We start from the raw sequence: 25,800 nt of genomic DNA on the forward strand, positions 1-25,800 counted from the left end.
CAAAGCCCTCAATGCCAGATTTAGCATTAATGAGCAGGCATTACTTAATTACAAAGCTGCACAAGTTTCAGTGCTAGGAGACATCCCCACAAATCCAGCACGTCAGCTGGAATTCCTGGCAGATACTTACACAGTGAGGTGTATTCCCTACAACTTCATCTTAACACCTACTAACTATCCACTGGTTGGTCTCTTGCTTTGCTTTCAAGGTCCAGCTTCTCTTAAATTCACTCTGCATGCTCATAGGATGAGGGGTTTATTTTGGGCAGGAGTCTCCCAGCGAGGAGGTGTGGGTTTTCAACATTATACTGAGGTTAGTTTAGGTCAGGACATTGTTTTTGACTCAAAAGCTGACTATAATATTTAGTAGCACTTTTTACATACTTTGCCTAGGATGTTTCAACTCTCAAGGATACCCTAATGACAAGGCCCTTTCTTCATTGTTCCATGTTTAGCCCTGAACATCCAAGTTTCTCAATTCCGTGCTTTGAAACTTACAAGAATTTCTCTCTTGTGCCTCACTTCTGTGCCCTTTATCAACAACAGCAAACTTTTCTGAGACCCCATCTGGAGTCCAGCTCCGGAACCCCCAACAGAAGGAGGATTTGGATCTGTCAAAAAGAGTCTGGAGGAGGGCCACAAAGACGATCAGGGGGCTGCAGAACAAGCTGGGAGGGTTGGGCCTGCTCAGCTTGGAGAAGAGAAGGGTCTGGGGAGACCTTATAGCAGCCTTCCAGTACCTGAGGTGGACCTACAGGAAAGCTGGGGAGGGATTTGTTATAAGGGCCTGTAGTGGCAGGACAAGGAGAATGGTTTTAAACCAGAACACAGCAGATTCAGATTGGACTTAAGGGCCTGTAGTGGCAGGACAAGGAGCAATGGTTTTGAACTAGAACACAGCAGATTGAGATTGGACTTAAGGGCCTGTAGTGGCAGGACAAGCAGAATGGTTTTGAACTAGAACACAGCAGATTGAGATTGGACTTAAGGGCCTGTAGTGGCAGGACAAGGAGCAATGGTTTTAAACCAGAACACAGCAGATTCAGACTGGACTTAAGGGCCTGTAGTGGCAGGACAAGGAGCAATGGTTTTGAACTAGAACAGGGCAGATTCAGATTGGACCTAAAGGCCTGTAGTGGCAGGACAAGGAGCAATGGTTTTAAACCAGAACACAGCAGATTCAGATTGGACTTAAGGGCCTGTAGTGGCAGGACAAGGAGCAATGGTTTTGAACTAGAACAGGGCAGATTCAGATTGGACCTAAAGGCCTGTAGTGGCAGGACAAGGAGCAATGGTTTTAAACCAGAACACAGCAGATTCAGATTGGACTTAAGGGCCTGTAGTGGCAGGACAAGGAGCAATGGTTTTGAACTAGAACACAGCAGATTCAGATTGGACTTAAGGGGCTGTAGTGGCAGGACAAGGAGCAATGGTTTTGAACTAGAACACAGCAGATTCAGATTGGACTTAAGGGGCTGTAGTGGCAGGACAAGGAGAATGGTTTTGAACTAGAACACAGCAGATTCAGATTGGACTTAAGGGCCTGTAGTGGCAGGACAAGGAGCAATGGTTTTGAACTAGAACAGGGCAGATTGAGATTGGCCATCTGGAAGAGGTTCTTTACTCTGAAGCTGGTGAGACACTGGCATGGGTTGCCCAGAGAAACTGTAGTCCTGTCCCTGTGTTTGAGCTGGGCTGGACGAGGCCTTGAGGAGCCTGCTGCAGTGGGAGGTGTCCCTGCCAGGTGGGAGAGCTGGAACTGGAAGGCCTTTAAGGCCCCTTCCCACTGAAGCCATCCTACGACTCTGTGCTCATTGCTGTGACTCCTCTGGCCTCACTCCGACAGGTCCATGTCTCTCCTGTGTTACACTCCAGAGCCGGACCCAGCAGCGCAGCCGGCTCCGCCCGAGCGGAGGGGCAGAATCCCCTCCCTTCTCACCTGCTGCCCTACCGCATGAGCCCCAGGCCGAGCTTACCCTTTCGCCTCACAAGCGACCGCTCACATCCCCGGGCGCTGTACGGCGCCACCCCCGGTCATGCCCACTCCTCCAGGTCAGATACATAAGCCAAGCTCCCCTCCAGGTCTCTCAAAGCTGGGACCTGGGCGCTCTCTGGCGCCGGGGGAGGCAGCGGTGAGGCGGGGCCGGCGGCCGGGGCAGCGGCGGCGCCGCGGTGCACCACGGCGGGGCGGTGCGGAGCGGTGCGGAGCGGAGCGGAGGGGAGCGCTGCCCGCGGCGCGGCCGGCAGTGCGCTGCGCTTCCACCCGCGGAGCAGAATGCCCATACGCGAGCTCAAAGTCTGTCTGCTTGGCGTGAGTAGAGGGCACCGGGACGGCGGGGCTTGGGCTGGGGGTGAGGGAAGCGGGGAGCTCGATGGAGAGGGGAGCACTTCCACACGCACGCCCCCGCACCGCCGCCCTCCCCGCTCCGTCCCGGCTTCCTCGTCTCCGCGTCCCGACCCAAGCGGGGGCTCGGCCACCGAGAATTGCGCCCGGGGGGGCTGTTGGGAGGCTTTGTTTTGGGTTTTTTTGTCTTGTTTTTGCCGTGTTTCGGAACTTCTTAGGAATGAGATGGTGGAGGGGGAGAGGGATGGGCTTTTTTTGGAGCTCCTTCCCGCAGGGCTTCCCAAACCCGCTCTGACCGAGATCCTGCTCTACGACTACCTGAAGGGAGTTTGGAGCGAGGAAGGGGACAGCCTCTCCTCCTTGGCTGGCGAGGGACAGGAGTAGAGGAAACGGACCCAAGCTGCCCCTGGGGAGCTTTAGGGTGGATATTAGGAATTATTTCTTCACTGAAAGGGTTCCCAAGCAGTGGAATTGTCTGCCCGGAGTCAGCGTCCCTGGAGGTGTTTAAGCGGCGTGTGGACGTGGCGCTTAGGGACACGGTTTAGTGCCGACCCTTCAGTGCTGGGTCGGAGGCTGGACTGGATCATCTTGAGAGTCGCTTCTAGCCAAATATGTGTTCTGGAGATGGCCCTGCGGAGGGTCTCCCTCTGGTCCTGGAGCCCCGGATGGGTTCTGAGAGCGTTTAAGGGTGGTGGTTGTTGTTGTTGTTTTAAGTGTCGTTCCTTTTTGCCCCTTATTTATTGCTGTTTGGTAGCACTGAAGTGTGCTGGAAGTTTTGCAAGGCAGTTGGCTGATTTTAGGAGAGGAAAAGAGACCTCTGAAGCAGCTGATGTTACTGCGAGTATGCAGTTACTCTGGAGAGTGGTTCAAATGCTGGGGTGGTAGTAGGAGTAGGTAGTAGGAAGGTTCAAGTGTCTGTTGTTAGAGTCGGAGGGCAGTTAGTGAGGTGTTCCTTCCCGGCTTTTAGGAGGGTCTGATCCTAGAAAACCATCTAGTTCTGCTCACAGGTGTCACAGAACAAGAGGACACAGTCTTAAGTTGTGCCGGGGGAGGTCTAGGCTGGATGTTAGGAGGAAGCTGTTGGCAGAGAGAGTGATTGGCATTGGAATGGGCTGCCCAGGGAGGTGGTGGAGTAGCCGTCCCTGGAGGTGTTGAAGCAAAGCCTGGATGAGGCACTTAGTGCCACGGTCTGGTTGATTGGCCAGGGCTGGGTGCTAGGTTGGACTGGCTGACCTTGGAGGTCTCTTCCAACCTGGTTGATTCTGTGATTTACTGTGAGGGTTGATACTCTTTTTCCAACAGAGAGGAATCTTTCATCTGATGAATCCTCTTGGGAAGTTCAGGCAGATTTCCAGAACAGGGGAACTCTGTACCTGTTCTGTGTGAACAAGTGCAGGCATTAATCTGCTGATCTGCTTAAGTGCTAGATGGCAACTCAAAAATAGGTTTTCACATACCAAAAAGAGTCTTGAGAGTTGTGTTTTCAGTAGGTGCTGGACCTGGTAGGTTAATCTGTATTCTGCCTACTGGATCCCCTGGTAATCAGTCACTTCTGGCACACCCAAGTCCCTAGTTGAGTTCCTATCCTTTAGAAGTACAGATTGAATCAGTTTGTAAACTTCCATCCTTCTACATTGCTGAACAAAGCTCTAGGCTGCATCTCTTAAGTCAGACAGAAGGATCATGGAGGGTCTGTGGCCCTCAGCTGTGCAGAGAGCCTGAGCTTGGGCTGTTTCTGCCAGCTAAGAATTGCCCATTGAGGAAAAAATGCAGCTGATGCTGTGTTTACCAAGCTAGTTTCTCTGTAAGCCATGAAGCCACATGTGGCTATAGAAGGTTGAGGTGGGAGGGGAATAAGAGAGGGCAGCAGAGGAACCAGAGCTGTGCTCCATGCTGCAGGCCTATAAATTGGTGCTGTACTTCAGGGCCACTGTAGGGCCTGGAGCCATTGCAGTACAATTGTAGAATGGTTTAGGTTGAAAGGGACCTCTAGAGTTCATCTAGTCCAACCCCCCTGCACTCCACAGGGACATCTTCAACTAGATCAGGTTGTCCATACTGCAGAACAAGCCAACTGGAATGTTTCCAGGGGTGAGATATCTGCTGCCTCTCTGGGCAGCCTGTGCCAGTGTCTCACCACCCTCAGTGTAAATCATTTCTCCTTTCTCTCTAGTATCAGTCTCCCTCTTTTAGTTTAAAACCATCACCTCGTGTGCTGTTATCGCCAAAATCAGGATTGAATGCCCCCAATGCCAGGTTTAGCCTTAACAAGCAGGCTTTACTTTATTACAGGGCTGCACCAGCTTGGGTGCTGAGGGACATCCCCACAAATCCAGCACGCCAGCTAAAATTCCAGCAGATACTTACACAGTGAAGTGTATTAGCTACACCTCCTCTTAACACCTACTAACTAACTACTCTTGCTTGCTCTGCTTTCAAGGTCCAGCTTCTCTTAAATTCACTCTGCATGCTCACAGGATGAGGGGTTTCTTTTGGGCAGGGGTCTTCCAGCTAGGAGGTGTCACTTTTTAACATTATGAAGAGGTGAGATTAGTCTAGGTCCATCTCTCTTTTTTTTTTTGCTGGCATGTAAATTATTTCCTGGCTGTAATCCCACGTAGCCAGGAGGGAACCCATCCTGTCATTTTTAGCATAAATCTAACAAAGCTGGGATTTGAGTATCTTCATTTCACTTTTTCCTGCTTCAGAGTGTCTTGAGGTTTATGAAACTCTCTGTATGTGTGATCAGAGTGATTTGAGCAGCCTGCAGTAGTGGGCAACAAGGGGATGGTTGTGGGGATGGCCTTGATGATCTATGAGGTCTCTTCCAACCTTGGTGATACTGTGATGTTGAAAGAGATGTCAGCAGGAGAAGGACAGAGAGGAAATCTCAATGGCTGTTTGGAAGGCAGGCTTTGCTGCTGGTGGAGCTTTGTCACTCATGAATTTGAGCAGGCACTGCTTTTTGAGAGGAGAGGTGGTCCCAGCTTGCTGGTGGACTGGCACAAAAGGATGCCTGCCTGATTTCAGTGCCTCACAGCCTTGGCCTAAGAGCTACAGAGCTCTTTTGAGTATGCTGCCATACAGGTGACTTCAAGCCTACTCCTAAACTACTTCTGCCAATAACTGATCACTGCTGGGCAGTGAAAGGTGTTTATCATCATAAGTGCAAACACTTGAGCATCTGCTCCAAGTCCTGTCTTGTCACCCCAAACTCTTCCCGGTATCTCAGTCCAGTCTGTTGTTTGTTCCCTGCAGATGTCCACTTATTTGAGGCCACCTTCTTCTGGGGCTGAACAAGTTTTAGTTGTAGTTCCCATTTGACTTGTGCAATGTTTCTGTCCTGAGTGGGCACCTTATTGAGGAGGTGAGGGGTGGAAGTGGTCTAGTGGGTTCCTGACTGGTGCTTCAGTGCCAAAACAAGGCTGGGAGTGCAGCTGCCAGGTTTCCCAATCTGGCCATGGCTGCTGAGTGCCATGTGCCTTAGCTCCCAATGTTTTCTTTGTGGCTTGGAGGAGAGATTCACAACTCTCTGCCAAGTCCTGGCATAATTGTGTGTGGCAACTGCAGAAGAGATTGCCTGGTTTAGGACCAAGGCAGAGTTTCTTGTCTTTGTCACTTCCTGAGGAAACTTTGGTGGTTCTTCTGAGAGACTTTGAGAAGTGGCTTGCTAAGGACCAGCCAGAGCGACCTCCATTGCTCCTTTCCTTTTGTTTTTGTTTATTACATTTTTATGCTGTGACTGTTCATCACAGGACCAAAGGAGACAGGATTGGAAGGAGCTCAAAGGTCATCCCTTAGCCTTAAAGCCTCTTTTAGAGCTTCCCTGACACATGTTTTTCCTGACTTGTTCCTAAAAACTGATGATGAAGGCATATATTCTCCCCAGGGTTATGTCTCAGAGCTTAACTGCTCTGTAGAAAGTTTTTCCCAGAGTGTCTACATCTTCATGTCTAAGACTTCATTTTATCACCCTCCTTCATTTTTTTTGGGGGGTGGGGGAGGCTTCCTCAGGAGTTTCTCCACAACTGAATCCAAATTGCTAGGTATGGAGAAGGGTTTATTGCCTTTGTCATGCACGCTGCAGTGTGCAGCAGCATCTGCACATGCAGGATGTGGAGATGGGATCAGAAGTACCTGTCTGAGAGAAGAACAGAGCCTGACAAGCAGTTGTGGGGTTTTTTTTCCACCTTAATGGTTCATTATCATCTGCTTGTTTGTTCATGCTTTAGTTTTGTAAACAAGTGGCTCTATCCTGAGAGCAATGTTTTTGAATCAGGCTTTGAATGGCTGCCTCATAGAATTGTAGAGTCCTTTTGGTTGGCAAAGCTCATTAAGATCATCAAGTCCAACTGTTATAACTACCAATTCTGGTGCTGAAGAAGACCAAGCCAGGTCTTGTGGAATCATTGCTGTGAAGTGTCCCTCATAGCAGCCTTTCAAGAGACACAGCCCTTGTCTGTGTCTCCTAGTGATCTCCAGAGGTCCCTTCCAACACCCACTGTTCTGTGACTCTAAGTACAACTGCAGCCCCACACCAGAAGGTATGGGAGCTGCCATGGCACACGTGCTCCCAAAGTAGATGTGAATAAAAGATGGTTTTATTCTCATGGAGATGTTGTCTCTCTAGGTAGCCTGCAGAGGTTGAGCAATGGGGTAGGGGTTAAGGCAAAAGGAAGTGTTTTGAATTCCACCTCAGCTTAACTTGTAATCTGCCAGAAAAGGAGCTTGTTTCAGTTTTCTCCAGAAACAACTTACAGAGCCTTCCCATGACCTCTTGCAGTTTTGAACACCACCTCAAGACAGCTCTCCAAGCTTCAGAAAGCTGCCAAAGGAGGTGGATGCTTGGAGCAGAGCCTTGTGTAAGCAAATGCCAATGGTTTGATTTACAGTCCTCAGCCTTGAAGGGCTGCTCCTGAAAGCTGAACAACAGGCAGTGGAACAAATGCTTTTTATTTTCTTGTGGCTATTTTTAACCATGAAGGATGCTTGGTTTGTGGTTTTTAGACATCTTGGAGGAGACAGCAGGGTTTGCACTATTTGGTTTGGGCAGAGTGTGTTCTTGTATGAGCAGCATATGCATGTGCATGAAATCCAGTTCCTGAATGATTTCTGTCCCAGTGCTTTTGTGTCCTCCTTTGTCAGCAGAGTGACAGGATGCTGCAGACGTCATTGGGTGTCCCTGTTGGACTGGGCACAACTTCAGGGGCCTATAAAAAGCCTCAAAGAGCAATCTTGTGAAGTGATGAGTATCAGCTTCTTGCAGGAGTTCACCCCTCTGAGGCAGTTTTTCCTTTCCCTTAAAGCCTGTCCACAGAGCCACAGTAAGTTAAAGTGGACTTCATTTTGAAGAGTCCTAAAGTCCTCCCTGGGCAGCCCATTCCAATGCCAGTCACTCTCTCTGCCAACAACTTCGTCCCAACATCCAGCCTAGACCTCCCCCAGAACAACTTGACTCTGTCCCCTGTTCTGTTGCTGGTTGCCTGGCAGAAGAGACTAACCTCCACTTGGCTACAGCCTCTCTTCAGGTAGTTGTAGACAACAATGAGGTCTGCCCTGAGCCTTCTCTTCTCCAGACTGAACACCCCCAGCTCCCTCAGCCTCTGCTCATAGGGTTTATGCTCCAGGCCTTTCACCAGCTTTGTCACTCTTCTCTGGACACTTTCTAGCACCTCAACATCTCTCTTCAATTGAGGAGCCCAGAACTGGACACAGCACTCAAGGTGTGTCCTGAGCAATGCTGAGTACAGGGTCAGAATAACCTCTCTCATCATGCTGGCCACACTGTTCCTGATCCAGGCCAGGATGCCATTCAGGAGCTAGAAGCATGTTACAACTGAAAAACTGGAGGTGTTTGTCCATGTACAGTCACAATTCTAATCTCAAGCAGCTTCTGCCACCTATGGAAGCAAATCCTCTGTTTGATTAAGCTGATTTGTTGATTTAAAGAAACCCTCTCAGCGATTGGCACACACAGCACTACCAACCTGCAAGGGTACACTTCATGGCTGGATGGAGCTGATGGTTGGTTAATTCCTGGAGGGATTTGGGAAATGAGAAAGTACAGATTCCCTTTATTAGATAGGAAGCCCATTGTGCCCTTTATGAGCATGCTAAGCTCAAGCAATCTATTTTAAGAGTCATAAAACCAACACTTGCAATTCATCTTGTTATGGCTGATATGAACAGGGAGCTTCCAACTACATCTGGACCAGGAGTCCTTCATGGCTCATAATCCATGCTGACTTCAGCCTTTGCCATACTATGCTGTCAGTCTTACTTTTAGGATATTCAGTTCTTGAGTGTGCTACAAACATGAGCTTTCCTTATGTTATCCCTTAAGACCATAACTTCCTTTTTTTGAGCATGATTGCTCTTGTGGAAAATCCAAGGAAACTTAAACCTCAGTTTGCTTGAGTATCAGTGAAGGAATTCAGCATTGTCCCCCACATATAATGTCTTCAGCAGCAGAGTGGTGTTTATGTGAATAGACTTGATAGTCACAGATCTCTGGTGAAAACTTCATCTGGAGTACTGTGTCCAGCTCTGGAGTGCTCAACACAGGAATGCTGTGGACCTGTTGGACTGAGGCCAGAGGAGGCCACAACAGTGATGTGAAGGCTGGAACCCCTCTGCTATGAGGACAGGCTGAGAGTTGGGGTTGTTCATCCTGGAGAAGGGAAGGCTTCAGGGAGACCTGCCGAGGGTTTGAACAGGGCTAACTGAACAGTCTGAGAACTGATAAGAGGAACTGCAGGGAAGCAACCTTGGGTAGAAGCTGGGAAAGTCTAGCTGCTGTCTGTAAACTGAGCTGGATGAGGGGGACTTGAAGGGGGCTAGGCTGGTCAGCCCTGGGAACAAGCAAATGTTATGGCTACCAGAATTACCTGTGTGTGTATCCAGTCTGCTATATAAGCATCACTCTTAGCTTCAATAAAGGGATTGACCTTCTGTGTATCATATTAGTATAAGCTTGTGTCTTTCCTGCTCCTGCATGGCCTATTGAGGCCACTCAGAAGAGACCTTACTGCAGTTTTCCAGTACTTAAAGAGGCCAATAAGGAGGATGGGGACAGACTTCTTAGTGGGGTCTGTTGCAACACTTCAAGGAGTGATTGTTTTAAATTAAAAGAGGGGAGGTTCAGAATGGACAGAAGAAATTTTTCACACTGAAAGTAGTAAAACCCTGTCCCAGGTTGCCCAGAGAGGTGGTAGATGCCCCACCCCTGGAAACATTCTAGGTCATGTTGGATGAGGCTCTGAGGAACCTGCTCTAGCTGCTGTCCCAATTCAGTGGAGAGGCATTGGACTAGATGACCTCCAAAGGCCCAACTCAAACCATTCTAGAATGCTGTGATCACAGTATCACCAAGGTTGGAAGAGACCTCACAGATCATCAAGTCCAACCCTTTACCACAGAGCTCAAGGCTAGACCATGGCACCAAGTGCCACGTCCAATCCTGCCTTGAACAGCTCCAGGGACGGCGACTCCACCACCTCCCTGGGCAGCCCATTCCAGTGCCCAATGACTCTCTCAGTGAAGAACTTTCTCCTCACCTCCAGCCTAAATCTCCCCTGGCGCAGCCTGAGGCTGTGTCCTCTTGTTCTGGTGCTGGCCACCTGAGAGAAGAGAGCAACCTCCTCCTGGCCACAACCACCCCTCAGGTAGTTGTAGACAGCAATGAGCTGAGCCTCCTATTCTCCAGGCTAAACAATCCCAGCTCCCTCAGCCTCTCCTCGTAGGGCTGTGCTCAAGGCACATATTCACTTGTACCTGCAAGTGAATATGTGGTAGAATGTCACTGGACACTTGAGATGTTGCCCAAACCCCCTGTGTCATTATGCTGTGTCTAGGAGCTGCAGGAGCTTTGGTCTTGGTCCCAAATGTTCAGCCTGTGACCTGGAAAATGTGTTAAGTATCCAAACAGTTTGTCCTGAAAGACTCCTGAGTACCTTCTGTGTGGCTCTTTCTGCTTTGGAGGGAAAGATCAAATCTGCTTTTTCACTCCCCTAGTGATTTTTTTTGTCCCTTGAGCTGCCCTTACATGTACTAACCTTCATGGCTTAGTATTCCATTCAAAATGCTCCCATAGTGTTTTTCAGTTGAGATTTGCAGCCTGTACACTTCTGAGCATTTCTGGTTTCAAATTCCTGAGTGAAGATGAGAAAAATTGGCCAGATTAAAAAAAAACAAACCCACAACTTTCTTCTGTGAGTCAGCTGTTAAGTCAGATCCTGATTTCCTAGGCACTTAGGAGAGAGGAAGGTGCCTTAACAACAAAAATACCACAACCTATTTATGCTCTTTTAAAGGTCTTTTCCCTAAATGTTGAATTTTGTGGCAGTAGTGGTACCAGCTTTAGGAACTGCAGAGTTTCATTCCAGCTGAGAGCAACAGGAGGTGAAAACATTCAAGAAGTCAACTGCTTGAGGGATGTGGCCTTGTGCTGGTAATGTCTTCCACTTATGAGCCTGTTTGGTGCAGATAGCTTTGCTCTCAGGGAGTTCACAGCAGCACACAGTAAATTCAACAGGCAAAGCCTCAACCCTGTTTTATTAAGCTGTGTTTGCTGTTACCTCTTGTGCTTACTGCGTGGGTGACAGAAGGTGGAGCACCAGGTGGCTCTTGCTGTGACACTGTTTAAAGTAAGTGGAGGTGCTTACTGTGTTAGGGAGAACTTCAGGTCCCAGTGATAGGTGAAGTGAATGTGAAATGTCTGTGAATCTCGATTAATGAAACATAATAGCTTGCTGGACAGTTTTCTAGCACAGGTTTAGGTCTATGCAAGCCTCTGATTGTCCACGTGCGGTTGTCAAGGGTTAGGGCTGGGCTGGCCACTAGACATGAACCAGAGGTTCTCTATGAACCCTTCTGCCTTCCCAAAGGGAAGAAGGGAGAGAGATAGATTATGTGGGAAACTAAACCAGCTGGGATGGAAAGAAGAACAGTCAAATGAAATAGAGACAGAGATTTAGAAACAACCCCTGATGGCAGTGATGTCACCACTGCTGCTGTGGGCAGACACTGGGAAAGTTCCAGACTGGACTCAGGGGCAGATGAGAACCAGATTCAGGAGCTGGATTCTGGAACTGAATTCAAGAACACACAGGGGTTGAAGCAGAACAGTTAGAATCCTCCTTGGATTCTCCACTGAAGAAGAAAGAACCTGACCCTGGTGATCATAGAATCAGCCAGGGTTGGAAGGGACCACAAGGATCATCTAGTTCCAACCCTCCTGCCATGGGCAGGGACACCTTACCCTAGATCAGGCTGCCCACAGCCTCATCCAGCCTGGCCTTAAACACCTCAGCCTGATCCTGAAGACTGTGTCCTTGGGATGGAATCCCTGAATGGTCAGTTGTGAGTCACCTGTCCTGTCCAATCCTGCATCCCAAAATGGGCCACAAGATGTGGCAGAACTCTTGGTCCACACAGGAACAAGTCTAAGCCAGAGCCTTTCTGCAGCCCAGCCCATGACAGTAACTCTCCCCATCAGTGCTCTCACTGCTAGCAGTAGCCACTGCCTCTGCAAACCTGCCCTGAACTTCAGCAAGTGCCCTCTCTGAGCAGAGACTGAGCTGGGAAGTCAAATCCCTGACCTGAATTAGCTCTGTTGTAGCTCTAACTGGGACAGCAATCTTGCACATCAATTCAAGAAATGAAAACCTCCAGTAGCAAGGATTTTAAGACCTGTCCTTGACACCAGTTCATGTTCATGTAAAGGCACATTATCTACATGTTACCTGCTTTGACCTGGAGGTAACAAATCATGGACAATTCCAGTAAATCTTCACTTGCCTCCTTCCTCTGATGCCCCCAGGGAAGGCAGGCGTTGGAATGTCCCTGGAAGGCTGATGAAGGCAGGTTTGCAAAGGCTGAGGTTGGGCTGGCACATGGTAAGGGCAGTGCTGGGTAAAGAAGATGCTGTTAGCAGCTGGCTGACCTTTAGGCTGCTGATAGAAGGAGACTACATCAGCCCTTCACTGGTCAGCAGAGACTGCCCATCTTACATCTTGTTCTATCAGCTGAGAAGGAACTGATAAGGACATTTTTGGGGATTAAAAGCACCAACAAAATACTTCACAGCTGTCCCACCCTCGTGGTGTTTCCTGTATGCTGGTGTCTCTTGTCCTTGCCCAGCAGAGAAGCAAGGAAGAGTTGTTTGCTTCTGGTGGGTGATGACATACCCTGTCCTAGGACTCAGCTAGTAAAAAGCAAAGATCCAGGGCCATCAGGCTGCTTCCTTTTGTTAGGGGAAATGCCTTTATATAGCTGCTCCCTGAAACTCTGTCGTCTTCCTCTCTGTTGCTGCAAGAGAGGAGGAATCAGGCCTTCTTTGGGCTAGGAGTGACATTTTCAGCTGCTCTTTCAGTTAGCACTTGAAAATGAGTGTGGCTTTTTTTCTTATTCTTTGGTATGAAGTGCAATAATAAGTTGCAGATGAGGTAGTTATAAATGGAAAGGGGAAATGTCTGAATGTCAAATTGAGCTGGAATGGGCAAATCTGAAGGTAATTCAGCCCTGTCAACAAAATTTCCAGGTAACCACAGGACAGTTTTTATGATCCCAAAATAGTAAACTGAAGACCAAGAGGCATTTCCTCCCATGCAGCACCTAGTTGGTGTGCATTTGGTTCACTGTGCAAGAGCCACTGCCTTCAGGGGATGAAAGAAATGATTTAGTTAGGGTTTGTAGGCAATCTGTAACAGAGAATTACAGGGTGACAAAGCTGGTGAGAGGGCTGGAACACAAGGCCCATGGGGAGAGGCTGAGCTGGAGGTGTGCAGCCTGCAAAAGAGGAGGCTCAGGGGTGACCTCATTGCTGTCTACAACTACCTGAAGGGAGGCAGTAGCCAGGTGGGGTTGGTGTCTTCTGCCAGGCAAGCAGCAACAGAAAAAGGGGACACAGTCTCAAGGTGTGCTGTGAGGTTTAGGCTGGATGTTAGGAGGAAGTTGTTGCCAGAGAGAGTGATTGGCATTGGAATGGGCTGCCCAGGGAGGTGGTGGAGTTGTTGTCCCTGGAGGTGTTCAAGAAAAGCCTGGCTGAGGCACTTAGCCCCTCTCCTTGCAGGGCTGTGCTCCAGGCCTCTCATTTGATGATCTTAAAGGTTTCTTTCAGCCAAAATGCCTCTACAGTTTTGAAATCCAGGCCCTTAATGCTAGGATTTGACAGAATGGAAGAACCAAGGTGCTGGTGTATGAAGAGAACCTTGTGTCAACCAGCAATTCAGGTCAAAAACTATTTCTTCACCATACAATTGTTTTGAAAGTTTCAGCTGCTACAGATATATGTGGGGAAGGTTCACTTAGGAAAAGAACTGGTTTGGAAAGGATATCAGTGACTTGTTTATCCAATTTATTGTTTTGCTGCCAAACTGTACTCAAAATCAGCATTTGTCAGGATGTGGTTGCCTAATGTGTTTACTGACCTATGAAAGCCTCAGGTTATTGCTGTGTTTGGTCACAAAATGGAATTTAGCTTCCTCTGATCCGTGATGATGAATGGTGTTTAACCAGATTGTTGTGCTGGTGTGTGTGGGTATGGCCTAGAGAGATAACAGCTCCTGCAATCAATACTCATTATCAGTGACTGTGTGAGGTACAGTGACTTGTGAGCTCCTTTCATGCAAGTACCCCTTCATTTTTCAAGTTGAAGAGCAGTTATCAGGATTCCTTAGCAGATATTATTCATACAGATTCATCTCCAAATAGGAATTCATCTGTGGGAACAGAGGATCACAGAGTTGTTTTGGCTGGAAAAGACCTTTCAGGTCATCGAGTCCAATCATTAGCTAACTCTACCCAGTTTGCTGCTAAACCATATCCCTCAGCACCACATCTCTGTGTCTTTGAAACACCTTCAGGGTGATGATTTAACCACCTCCCTGGGAAGCCTGCCTCAGTGTTAGAGAACCCTTTCAATGAAGATGCTTCATCTAATATCCAACCTAAACCTTCCCTGGTGCAACCATTTCCTCACATCCTAAGCTGCTTCGAACTTGATGGCCTTTAAGGTCACTTCTGACCAGAACAATTCTATGTGTTTCTGTGACTGCATGTTTATTTTGAGGTACAGCAGGTAGAAAAAGGATGGCAGTGTGCAGTTGTTTGAAAGATCTGCCCAGGAAATCATTTGTATTACCAAAAATTAGGGATTGCTGTCAGAAAACCTGTGGAGGACTCAAAACTTTTTGATTTTACCTTATTTACTGAGCTGTGGAGGTGTCACATGCTGCAGAGATCTTCTATGTTTGCTCTTGGTTTCTACTCCATGGGTGTGGGGATGGTGATTGGTTGTGGCACACAGATGGGTGGTGGTCACAGTGGGAGTTTTCCTGTGGTAAACTGGGGCTCTTGTTTCTCCTCCTTACCTGGAAAATGAAATGGCTGACATAGAGGTGAACATGCTTTAGAGTCTGTGGTGCTGCTTAGCTGGAAGTCAACAAGCCAGCAGCAGAGGATGGGTCATTAAGGTGAGCTGGAGTGGTAGGAGTGAAGAAGTGGTAGAACATGCCAAGGAGTGTGAGGGGGGGTGGACTAGATGACCCTTTAAGATGCTTTTCAACCCAAACCATTGTGTGAGATGGCTGGAACACAAGGCCTATGTGGAGAGGCTGAGGGAGCTGGGGGTGTGCAGCCTGCAGAAGAGGAGGCTCAGGGCAGACCTAATTGCTGTCTACAACTACCTGAAGGGAGGCTGTAGCCAGGTGGGACTCAGTCTCTTCTTCCAGACAACCAGCAACAGAACAAGAGGACACAGTCTCAAGTTGTGCCAGGGGAGGTCTAGGCTGGATGTTAGGAGGAAGTTGTTGGCAGAGAGAGTGATTGGCATTGGAATGGGCTGCCCAGGGAGGTGGTGGAGTCACTGTCCCTGGAGGTGTTCAAGAAAAGCCTGGCTGAGGCACTTAGTGCCATGGTGTAGTTGACTGGACAGGGCTGGGTGCTAGGTTGGACTGGATGATCTTGGGGGTCTCTTCCTAGCTGGTTGGTTCTATGACTCTTGCCACTTAAAGGGCACCTGGCAGAGCAGGTTTACTTTCTGGTTAGTGTTATGCCTTGGTCAGGAGGATCCTATGATTCAGTGATCAGTAGAAGGCAATTAGAAGCACCATTCTTGTTTGGCTGGTGGTGACTCCAAGTCCCACAGCTATAGGTCTCCTAAAAATGAACTCCAAATAAAGTCCCTCTGTTGTGTAGAGCATTGTTGATACTTTGCTGGGGGTGGGTGGCTTTTTCCTTTCATGGTGTATTAATAGAATGATTTATGTGTGGGATGTGGGCATCCCTTTGCCATGATCACACCACTCATTGCCACACAGGGCTTCCAAGGGCCTGGGAGATGCCCATGTTTCAAAGGGAAGGTGCTCAAACACTCTTCTTTTCACGTACATTTGTCTTAGTTCTTTTAACTCCATCATTCAATTCTCTTTCCTTCCTTAGCCTCTTGGTTCCTATCTCAGTTGAGTTAGCCACTGCTCCTTCATCCTTTCCTCCTGTCCCTGTGTGGCCAAGCTGATCTCCCATAGTGACAGGAGGCACCAGGTGGTGCTGTTTGCCAATGAAATGCCCTCCCCTGCACTGCAGCAGAGTCCAGCCCTTCTAAGAGGAGGCTGTGGTGTTTACTTTCATGATGGAGCTTTCATTGGTGTATCAGGTAGTGAAGGATCTTGCTTCTCACCACGTCTTCAGTCTTGAATCTTTTTCTTGATGCAAAGTTGTTCACTGTAACTTATTCCTAGAAGGGTTTGTGATGGAAGGGACCTTTAAAGGTTCTTTTGCAGTCAGTAGGGACAATCTTCAACTAGATTAGGTTTCTCCAAGCCTTGTCCAAGCTGTGCTTGAATGTTTTTAGGGATGGAGTGCTCTGGGCAAGCTGCTGCAGTGTTTCACCACTGTTACTGTAAATAGATCTTCCTTTTAGCCAGTCTAAATCTCTTCTTTTAGTTTAAAACCATCACTCCTTGCCCTGTCACATCAGGCTCTCCTGTCCCCTTCTTTCTTATAGGTCCCTTTAAGTACTTCAGAAAGGCCACAAGAAGGTCTCCCTGAAGCCTTCTCTTCTCCAGGCTGAACAACCCCAAGTGTCTTAGCCTGTCCTCATAGAAGCCACTGCTTTGTTTGACAGTGAGGACCCCAAAAGGCTGAACTTCTTCACAGCTTGTGGCCATGCTGTTGTACTCAAAAGTCTCACTAAGGATATTCTCAAGCGTTGCACTGTTGTGTGTCCCCCATCCAGTGGGAGGCTTTTTGTTCATTTGCAAGCATGTGCTGCTACTCCAGAGGAGATTTATATGTGTGTGTGTGTGACTGCTTGCACTGTTGTGTGTCCCCCATCCAGTGGGAGGCTTTTTGTTCATTTGCAAGCATGTGCTGCTACTCCAGAGGACATTTATATGTGTGTGTGTGTGACTGCTTGCACTGTTGTGTGTCCCCCATCCAGTGGGAGGCTTTTTGTTCATTTGCAAGCATGTGCTGCTACTCCAGAGGACATTTATATGTGTGTGTGTGTGTGACTGCTTGCACTGTTGTGTGTCCCCCATCCAGTGGGAGGCTTTTTGTTCATTTGCAAGCATGTGCTGCTACTCCAGAGGACATTTATATGTGTGTGTGTGTGACTGCTTGCTCTGTTGTGTGTCCCCCATCCAGTGGGAGGCTTTTTGTTCATCTGCAAGCATGTGTTGCTACTCCAGAGGACATTTATATGTGTGTGTGTGTGACTGCTTGCTCTGTTGTGTGTCCCCCATCCAGTGGGAGGCTTTTTGTTCATCTGCAAGCATGTGCTGCTACTCCAGAGGACATTTATATGTGTGTGTGTGACTGCTTGCTCTGTTGTGTGTCCCCCATCCAGTGGGAGGCTTTTTGTTCATCTGCAAGCATGTGTTGCTACTCCAGAGGAGATCTGTGCGTGTGACTGCTCCCTTGGAAGGTGCTCCTCTTGTTTCTCCTTTCTTCCTCTCAGCTGGATTGACACCACCTTATTTGCAGCTGCTTTTTATAGAGATTGTGCTCCTACTTGAAACTGTAGAGTCAGTTGAAGACAAGTTCAGTGCCCCCCAAAGCCACAATTTGAGATGAAGGAATGCAAACAAACGCCCAATTCCCGTCTTCCTTTTCACCAGGCTAAGCAATTCCTCCCGCGCCGCCGTCCACACCGCAGGCTGCCAAGGGCATGAGAAATTGATTGATGGAGATTCCGCTCTTTGATTTCCATTTAAATCCCTCCTCTTGGCAGCTCAGCTCCTGTTCTGAATTTGATGACTTGTGTGGAGAGGGTAAGGAAGTTTGTGAGACAGAGAACTAGCTGGAAGTTTGTTGTGGGGAAGCAGTGTCCAAGTGGTATTGCTAACGCCTGCAGGCTGCTCTCTTGGCTGCCCAGCCTCCTGCTGGCACGGCGGTGTGGTTGGTGTGCACTTTGTACATGAAGAGGCAGTGATTATTTAATTTAGAGTATGGGTTTGGGGGTTGTTTTTGGACAAGGTAGAGGAGCTTTAAAAATTGCTAAGTTGGACATTGCAGAGCTTGGTTGGCTGCGGTGCTAATTTGGCGACGTTGTTAATATGTTCTACACTGTTGCTGTTCCTGAGTCACCTTGCAGAGAAAGGAGCTGAGGTAGCTAGACCCACAGGCTGTGTTTTCTCCATCAGCTGCATTTCTGTTCTGCTTATATGGTTTCATTTATTTATTTTTACTCTGTTGGAGTTATTTTAAAGAATAACTTTGCAGGAAGCTTCTCTGTTCTCCCTTTGCCTCTGTGGCCTGCCCTGTCTCAAACACAGGTCCTTTAGAGGCATCACAGGATGTCAGGGGTTGGAAGGGACCTCTGCAGATCTTTGTGTCCAACCCCTCTGCTAGAGCAGGACCATGTTGACACACAGAAGGGTTGGCAGGCCATGGAAAAGCAACATGGTTTGTAAGTGCTGGGTGAGTAAATGTACAGCAGCTACATGGACCACCTGTTGTGATTTCTTGGCTAGTAGACACTTTAACTGACCACCAATCCTGCCACCCACTGCTAGAACATGCAAAACAGGAGTTTGATTTAGAATCATAGAATCAGTCAGGGTTGGAAGGGACCACAAGGATCAGCCAGTTCCAATCCCCCTGCCATGGGCAGGGACACCCCAACCTAGAGCAGGCTGCCCACAGCCTCATCCAGCCTGGCCTGAAACACCTCCAGGGATGGGGCTTCAACCACCTCCCTGGGCAACCCATTCCAGCCTCTCACCACTCTCATGCTGAACAACTTCCTCCTCACATCCAGTCTGAATCTCCCCACTTCCAGCTTTGCTCCATTCCCCCCAGTCCTGTCACTCCTGAGAGCCTAAAAAGTCCCTCCCCAGCTTTTTTGTAGGCCCCCTCCAGATACTGGAAGGCCACAAGAAGGTCACCTGGGAGCCTTCTCCAGCCTGAACAGCCTCAACTCTTTCAGTCTGTCCTCATAGCAGAGCTGCTCCAGTCCTCTGAGCATCCTCGTGGCCCTTCTCTGGATATGCTCCAGCATCTCCACATCCCTCTTGTAAGAGGGGCTCCAGGTGGAGCTCCCACCAGAGCAGAGGGGAGGGGGAGAATCACCTTCCTCTTTCCCTATACCACTGTGGGGGAGGGCACAGAGAAATGAGGAGTGAAGTTGAGCCTGGGAGATAAGGGTGAGGGGAAGATGTTTCAAGATTTAGTTTTTATTTCTTACCAGTTTAAATTATTACCAATCAGAGAAGGATAATTCCCTCAAACTGAATCTGTTTTGTCCATGATGGTAATTGCTGAGTGATCTCCTTGCCCTTATTTTGACCTACAAGCCTTGTGCTATAATCTCTCTCCCCTAGCCAGCTGAGGAGGGGAGTGACAGAGCTGCTTTGGTGGGCACCTGGCATCTACCCAGGGTCAACACACCACAAGAGACTGGATACCATTAAGCCCTGTCCAGCAGATACTTTTCTGTTTTAAGATGGCTGTTAGGAATTTCTGGGTGGTATTGAAGACACATGTACATAAGAAACAAATAACCTCAGCCCTTGAATGTCTGTGTTTAAAGGCTGTTTGGATATGGTGCTTGGGGATATGGTTTAGGGGTGAACCTTGCAGAGTAGGGATATCAGTTGGACTTAGCTATCCCGAGGGTCATTTCCAACCTGAACCTTTCTGTGATCTCTTAAGGCACTGAAATGGTTCTTTGCCACTGTGCTGTCTGAAAACCTTGTGGTTATCACTGATCTAAATCCCCAGGATGCTGTAAAAAAGCAAGCAATGATTAGTTTTGTTGAAGAGCTAGTGAGCTGGGAACAGTGGAGCTGAGAATTCGTTGGCCAAATGCAATCCCTGCAGCACTTGGAGGAAGCCTTCTGATGTAGCAGGACTGACCTGGTCGGGATAGGAAGGTGTCTCCGTGTAGAAGGCATTAATCTGATGTGCACCAGAGGGAAGAGCCTTAATTCTGCTCACTTTGTGCTCCACAACACCAGCTTTGGCCTGAAGTCACACTGGTGATTGGAATTGATGTGCAGGGTGTTTTACCGGGGGAGACTTGGCACAGACTGTCCAAGGTCTTGTGAGGAGCAGCTGACAGAACTGGGGTTGTTTAGTCTGGAGAAGAGCAGCCTGAGGGGGAGACCTCCTTGCTCCCTACAACTACCTCAAAGGAGGTTGGAGCCAGATGGGGGTTGGAACACAAACCCTATGAGGAGAGACTGAGGGAGCTGGGGTTGTTTAGCCTGGAGAAGAGGAAACTCAGGGGTGACCTCATTGCTGTCTACAACTACCTGAAGGGACATTTTAGCCAGGTGGGGGTTGGTCTCTACTGCCAGGTAACCAGCAACAGACCAAGAGGACATAGTCTCAAGGTGTGCTGGGAGGTTTAGGCTGGATGTTAGGAGGAAGCTGTTGGCAGAGAGAGTGATTGGCATTGGAATGGGCTGCCCAGGGAGGTGGTGGAGGCACCATCCTTGGAGGTGTTCAAGACAAGCCTGCCTGAGGCACTTAGTGCCATGGTCTAGTTGACTGGCTAGGGCTGGGTGCTAGGTTGGACTGGCTGATCTTGGAGGTCTCTTCCAACCTGGTTGATTCTATGATTCTATGGTCTCTTCTCCTAAATAGCAAGCTATAGCACAAGAGGAAACAGTCTCAAGTTGCACCAGGGAGGGTTTAGGTTGGGCATGAAGAAAAGTTTCTTTCCAAATAGGTTTTCAAGCTGTTTAGCTTGGAGAAGAGTAGACTGAGAGGGCAACCTGCTGTGAGTGACCCTGCCTTAGCAAGGGGATTGGACTAAATAGTCTCTGAAGGTCCCTTCCAACCCCCACCATTCTGTGATTCTGTGTCTCTGGGCTAGTTCTATAGCTCTGGAGAAGAGATCCAGTGAATCAACAGGAAAAGGACCTTCTCCAAAAGTGATGTTGCTCCTGGGGAAAACAATCTATTTCTCACTCTGCAGGGCTGTAAGGAAGACTGGCATTTATGAGAATGATTTGTGTCCTCAGTGAGACCTGTGTGCTTTTGACTGCAGACGTGAGACTTCAGAGCTCCTCAGCTCAGAAGTTCGGAGCTGAAGTCTGAAATCGTTTCAGGCTGAAGCCTCGGGCAGTTTTGTGCTGGTGACATGGCTGAAAGCCAGTGTGTCCATCAAAGAGCTGCTCTTGTTTTTTGCTTCTGTCTGCTTTGCTCACTTGATGCATCTTGCAGATGGAAAAAAACCTCAGCCCAGCAAGGAGCTGTTTGCACTTCTTCCTAGACACCGCTCCACAGAGCATGGCTGCATTTTTGCTGGGACTGGCCTGATCCTTGGCAGACTCAGTCCAATCCCAGGGGTGTCTTTGAACTGAGGTCTCCTGAAAGATATTTCTCCTTAGAGCAGTGTTTTCAGACAAGTTAAGTGTAAAGTAAATACAGGGAAGGACGAAGGACGTGTTTCAGGCTAGCAAAAAGTTTTATAGCTTGGAATAATTCCTGGATTAAAATACTGCCCTTGGAAACTGCGGTCAAGAGCCTGTTGTGCATAACTCTTCCTTCTATGTTCATATGGCTGATAAAAATCCACAGCCAGTTTCAGATGCTCCCTGAGCTGGCTGCCACAGCCTTCCAGAGCAGCTGTAACTGGATTAGTAAGACATGGAAAGTATTGCAATGCTGCCTGCGTCTGATAGCCTGAGTAGCTGTTCAGATCTTGACAGCAGGCATGGAGGACTGAAGCAGGCTGCAAATTGCAAAGCTTTGGTTTGCTGTGAAGGTCCTTGCTTTCTTATCTCCTCTGGAATTGTCAAGGGTTAGCCCAGTTCTGGGCTGGCCACCAGGTGACTAACAGGGTCTCTATGAAGCCATCTCCCTTCCCAGAGGGAATGAAGGGGACAGACTGGGTGGGTTGGGAAAAAACTGAACCAGCTTTAATGGAAATAAGAACAGTAAAATGAAATGGATATTAAGCAGTATGGAACCCAACCCCTTGATGGCAATGACATTGCTGTCACCACTGATACTGTGGGAGGTCCCAGACTGGATTCAGCCTCAGATGGCAGCCAGGTTCAGGAGCTGGAATTCTTGAACTGGACTCAGATTGGGGTCAAAGGGAGAAGGGGCAGAGTCCTCCTTGGACACTGCTCACTTAAGAAAGGCTTGACCCTGGTGATCCCTCAGCTTTAGTAACTTTCTCCATCAGTGCTCTCACTGCTAGAAGCAGCCACTGTCTGTGCAAACATGCTCTGAACTTCAGAAAGTGCCCTCACTGAGCAGAGAGGGAGCTGAGAAGTGAAATCCCTGACCAGAACTGGCTCTATTCCAACTCAAACCACAACAACAGCTCAAAAGACAAGCCAGAATCCTGCGTTCAGCCTGTACTGCCTCATGAACCTTTTGGGTCAAGGACTGGCACCTCTGAAAGCACTGAAGATGCAGGCTGAGTATCTCCAGGCTGCGTGCCAGACCTTGCCTGAGGAGTGGCATTCCTCCTAGATAGGAGGCTAGAGCAGAGCTGGTCAGGAGCCCAGCGGCACTCCACGGTGCGGGCCTGGCGATGTGTTTGCTGGTAGCTAACGAAAGGCTCAGCGTGGAGCAGCACTGCAGTGTGATCATGCTGCTGTGAACTTTTCAAATCCCATCAAAGTCCTGCTGAGGATAATGGGAGCAGGCCAGGGGGATTCCACTGTGAATCAAAACTGAAAGCCTGGCCAACTCTGTCAGTGGAAGGAATGGCTACTTTAGTGTGCAGAAGCTGAGCTGCCAAGTCAAAACCAGCTGTGCTTTTTACAGAGCTACTGGAGTGAAAGGTCTGTCTGCATTTGCATCTCTTTAGGATTCATTGATTTTTCTTCCCTTCGAGTTTAAACCTTGGCTCAAACCTCAGGTTTGCTTGACCAGTTGCAGAGATTTTTTGCAGAATCACAGAGAATGGTGGGAGGTGGCAGGGACCCCTGGAGATCTTACAGCCCACTAAAGCGGGGTGACCCAGAGCATCTTGCACAGGCACCTCTGGAGTCTCTCCAGAGGAGGGGAGTGACTCTCTTAAAGTAGTCAAGATATCAAATGCATTGATGATAAAGGACGGTTCTGAACTCCTCGGGTCAACAAAGACAACAGGGAGCTGCTTGAGAGAGTCCAGCACAGAGCCACAAAGATGATGGAGTGGAACATCTCCCTTAGGAGGGTAAGCTGAGGGAGCTGGGGCTCTGTAGCCTGGAGGAGACTGAGAGGTGACCTCATTCGTGTTTCTAAAGATGTGAAGGACAAGTGTCAGGAGCACACACCCAGGCTCTGCTCAGTGATGTCCAAAGACAGGGCAAGGGGCAGTGGGTGCAAGCTGGAGCACAGGAGGTCCCACGTGAACATAAGGAAAAGCTTCTTTCACTGCGGAGGTGATGGAGCCCTGGCACAGGCTGCACGGAGTGCTTGTGGAGTCTGCTTCTCTGGAGATACTCAAAACCCACCTGGAGGTGTCCCTGTGTGACCTACTCGAGGTGATCCTGCTCTAGCAGCGGGGTTGGACTGGATGATCTTTCAAGGTCCCTTCCAATCCCTAACATTCTGTGACAGTTTTCTCCTTTTTGGCAACTTCATCCTGACTTAAGCTTTTTTGTCTTAATTGCTCTGACAGTCCAACTTCTGCACTGGGCAAGGCAAGGCAAGGCCCTCCATTTCCTCTCTGCTGCAGCACTGGCAGGAGGCAGATGGGTGTAACAAAGAGGAGAATTTAGCTCGGGAAATCTTGAGCATAAGCTGGCTCCTCTGTTATTTTTTGGTTAGTAATGAACCAGCTGAGGAGTTTGTCCTGTGGCATGGATCTAGGACAGGAAGCCAGGACTTGTTCCTTCTCTTAATCATCAGGAGGAGCCACATTCCTCTCTGAACAGCTCCTCTTCCAGGACAGCTTTTTGACTGCACTCTTGTTCTGTATGTTAGATTGAGCTTTGGGTTTTTTTCCCTCCTGCTTTGTAAAGATGACACAAGACAGCAACATCCCTCTGTAAGGTTCACTGAAGGTCATTAGTGAGCCAAATTAGGCTGTGGCTGTTCATGGTGTGTGCATTTATTGCACCTCTTGATCACAGAATCATGGATTTGTTTTTTTTTTTTTGGTGGGAAGAGATCTTTGTGATCATTAAGTCCAACCAGCAGCCCAGCACTGCCAAACAGATGTTAACCTGCCTTGAGAAATCACAGAATTGTTTAGGTTGGAAAAGACCTTTAAGGTTCCTGAGTCTAATGAGGAAGGCTTCAGAACAGCTTGCTGGTAGGCTCCAGTATTGCCTTCTGTCTGGAACTCAGGTTTCCATCACAGAATTGTCAGGGTTGGAAGGGACCACAAGGATCATCTAGTTCCACCCCCCCTGCCATGGAAAGGGACACCTTGCACTAGATCAGGTTGCCCAGAGCCACATTCAGCCTGGCCTTAAAAACACCCAGGGATGAGTCTTCTACCATCTCATTGGGTAGCCTGTTCCTGTGTCTCCCTGCTCTCATGGTGAAGAACTTCTTCCTAACATCCAGTCTGAATCTCCCCTCCTCTAGCTTGGATCCATTCCTCCTAGTGCTGTCACTACCTGACAATCTAAAAAGTCCCTCCCCAGCTTTCTTGTAGCCCACTTCAGATACTGGAAGGCCACAATAAGGTCTCTTCAGAGTCTGTTCTTCTCTAAACCGAACAACCCAACTTTCTCAGCCTTGGTGTGAGCAGCTTTGTAATTCCAGCTGTGTGCCTGAGGAAGAAACTCTTTTGTATGCCTGAGGAAAGATCAGCTTTTGGGCATCTCCATCAGAAACAGGCTCTGAGAGGCAGATGTGTTTCCGCTGTGAGGTGTAACTGAGCTCTGCCAAGTTCACAGAACTGTGGGATCATTTCCTTGCTAATGGGAAAGGATGAAGATATTCACTTCCACATGATCCTCACATGACTGTTAAAATCACATCTGCTTTGCCTGCTTCATTGGAGCACTTGGTATTCACAGGATATTAGAGGTTGGAAGGGACCCAAGGACATCATCGAGGCCAACCCCCCTGCAACAGCAGGACCACACCATTTAGCACAAGTCACAGAGGAACACATCCAGACAGGCCTTGAAAGGCTCCAGAGAAGGAGACCCCACAACCTCCCTGGGCAGCCTGTTGCAGTGCTCTGGGACCCTTACAGTAAAGAAGTTCCCCCTTGTGTTGAGATGGAACCTCCTGTGCTGCAGCTTACATCCATTGCTCCTTGTTCTACTCCTTGTCCTATCCCAGGCAGCAAGTGAGCAGAGCCTGTAACCCCACTCCTGACCCTCAGCCCTCTGATGGTTATAAACATTTATTAAAGCCCCTCTCAGTCTTCTCCAGACTGAACAGCTCCAGGTCCCTCAGCCTCTCCTCATAAGCCATGCCCTCCAGTCCCCTCATCATCCTCATAGCTCTCCACTAGACCCTCTCCAGCAGATCCCTGTCCCTCTTAAACTGGGGAGCCCAAAACTGAAGGCAGTATTCAAGATAAGGTCTCATGAGGGCAGAGGAGAAGTAGAACCTCCCTTGATCTGCTGGACACACTCTTCTTAATGCACCCAGGGTACCATTGGCCTTCTTGGCCACAAGGGGTATTAATCCACAAGGATATTAATCCACTCCAAATTGCTTGGCTGTGATCATTCTTCTTGTGGTATCTAAGACTTACACATGTTAAACTGATGCTACATGAGGCCTCTGCCTGCAGAACGTGTCTCAGTGAATCAAGGTTATTACAGGAAGTGCTTTGGAGAGACACAGGTTGTTAATTTGTAGAAAATGACAGAAACTGGAGTACCATGGAATGAATCCTGCCTTTGAGAGGATGGGGAAGGAGCTGTGTGTTGGATGCTTGTTTTAGAGAGATCACTTCCCTGTTACTTCTCAGTGCAGATTCTCGTGGCACCAGTCTCCAGGCTATCTCAACCCTCTTTTAAAGCAGAAATGGGAAGTTAGTCACCAGATCTGTGGTGGTTAGCAGCCAGATGTTGTTTTTGCCTTCCTACTTC

At 48.6% G+C, this 25,800-nt stretch overlaps 1 protein-coding gene and 1 long non-coding RNA gene across 2 annotated transcripts in view; one reads left to right on the forward strand and one right to left on the reverse strand.

Moving 5' to 3' along the window:
• The first annotated feature begins 2,128 nt into the window (after positions 1–2,128).
• Positions 2,129–25,800, forward strand: part of RAB31 (RAB31, member RAS oncogene family) — an 84,332-nt gene continuing 60,660 nt past the window's right edge. The window contains exon 1 of the mRNA XM_064150220.1: positions 2,129–2,311. Within this exon, the coding sequence (XP_064006290.1) occupies positions 2,276–2,311 (36 nt within the window). The 5' untranslated portion in view covers positions 2,129–2,275. The remainder of the gene's footprint in view (positions 2,312–25,800) is intronic.
• The window catches only part of LOC135178870 (uncharacterized), a 93,967-nt gene continuing 82,767 nt past the window's right edge, over positions 14,601–25,800 (reverse strand). The window contains exon 3 of the long non-coding RNA XR_010303767.1: positions 14,601–14,715. This is a non-coding gene — a long non-coding RNA (uncharacterized LOC135178870). The remainder of the gene's footprint in view (positions 14,716–25,800) is intronic.

The sequence above is a fragment of the Pogoniulus pusillus genome, chromosome 10, assembly GCF_015220805.1.
Source record: "Pogoniulus pusillus isolate bPogPus1 chromosome 10, bPogPus1.pri, whole genome shotgun sequence".
Taxonomy (NCBI): Eukaryota; Metazoa; Chordata; class Aves; order Piciformes; family Lybiidae; genus Pogoniulus; species Pogoniulus pusillus.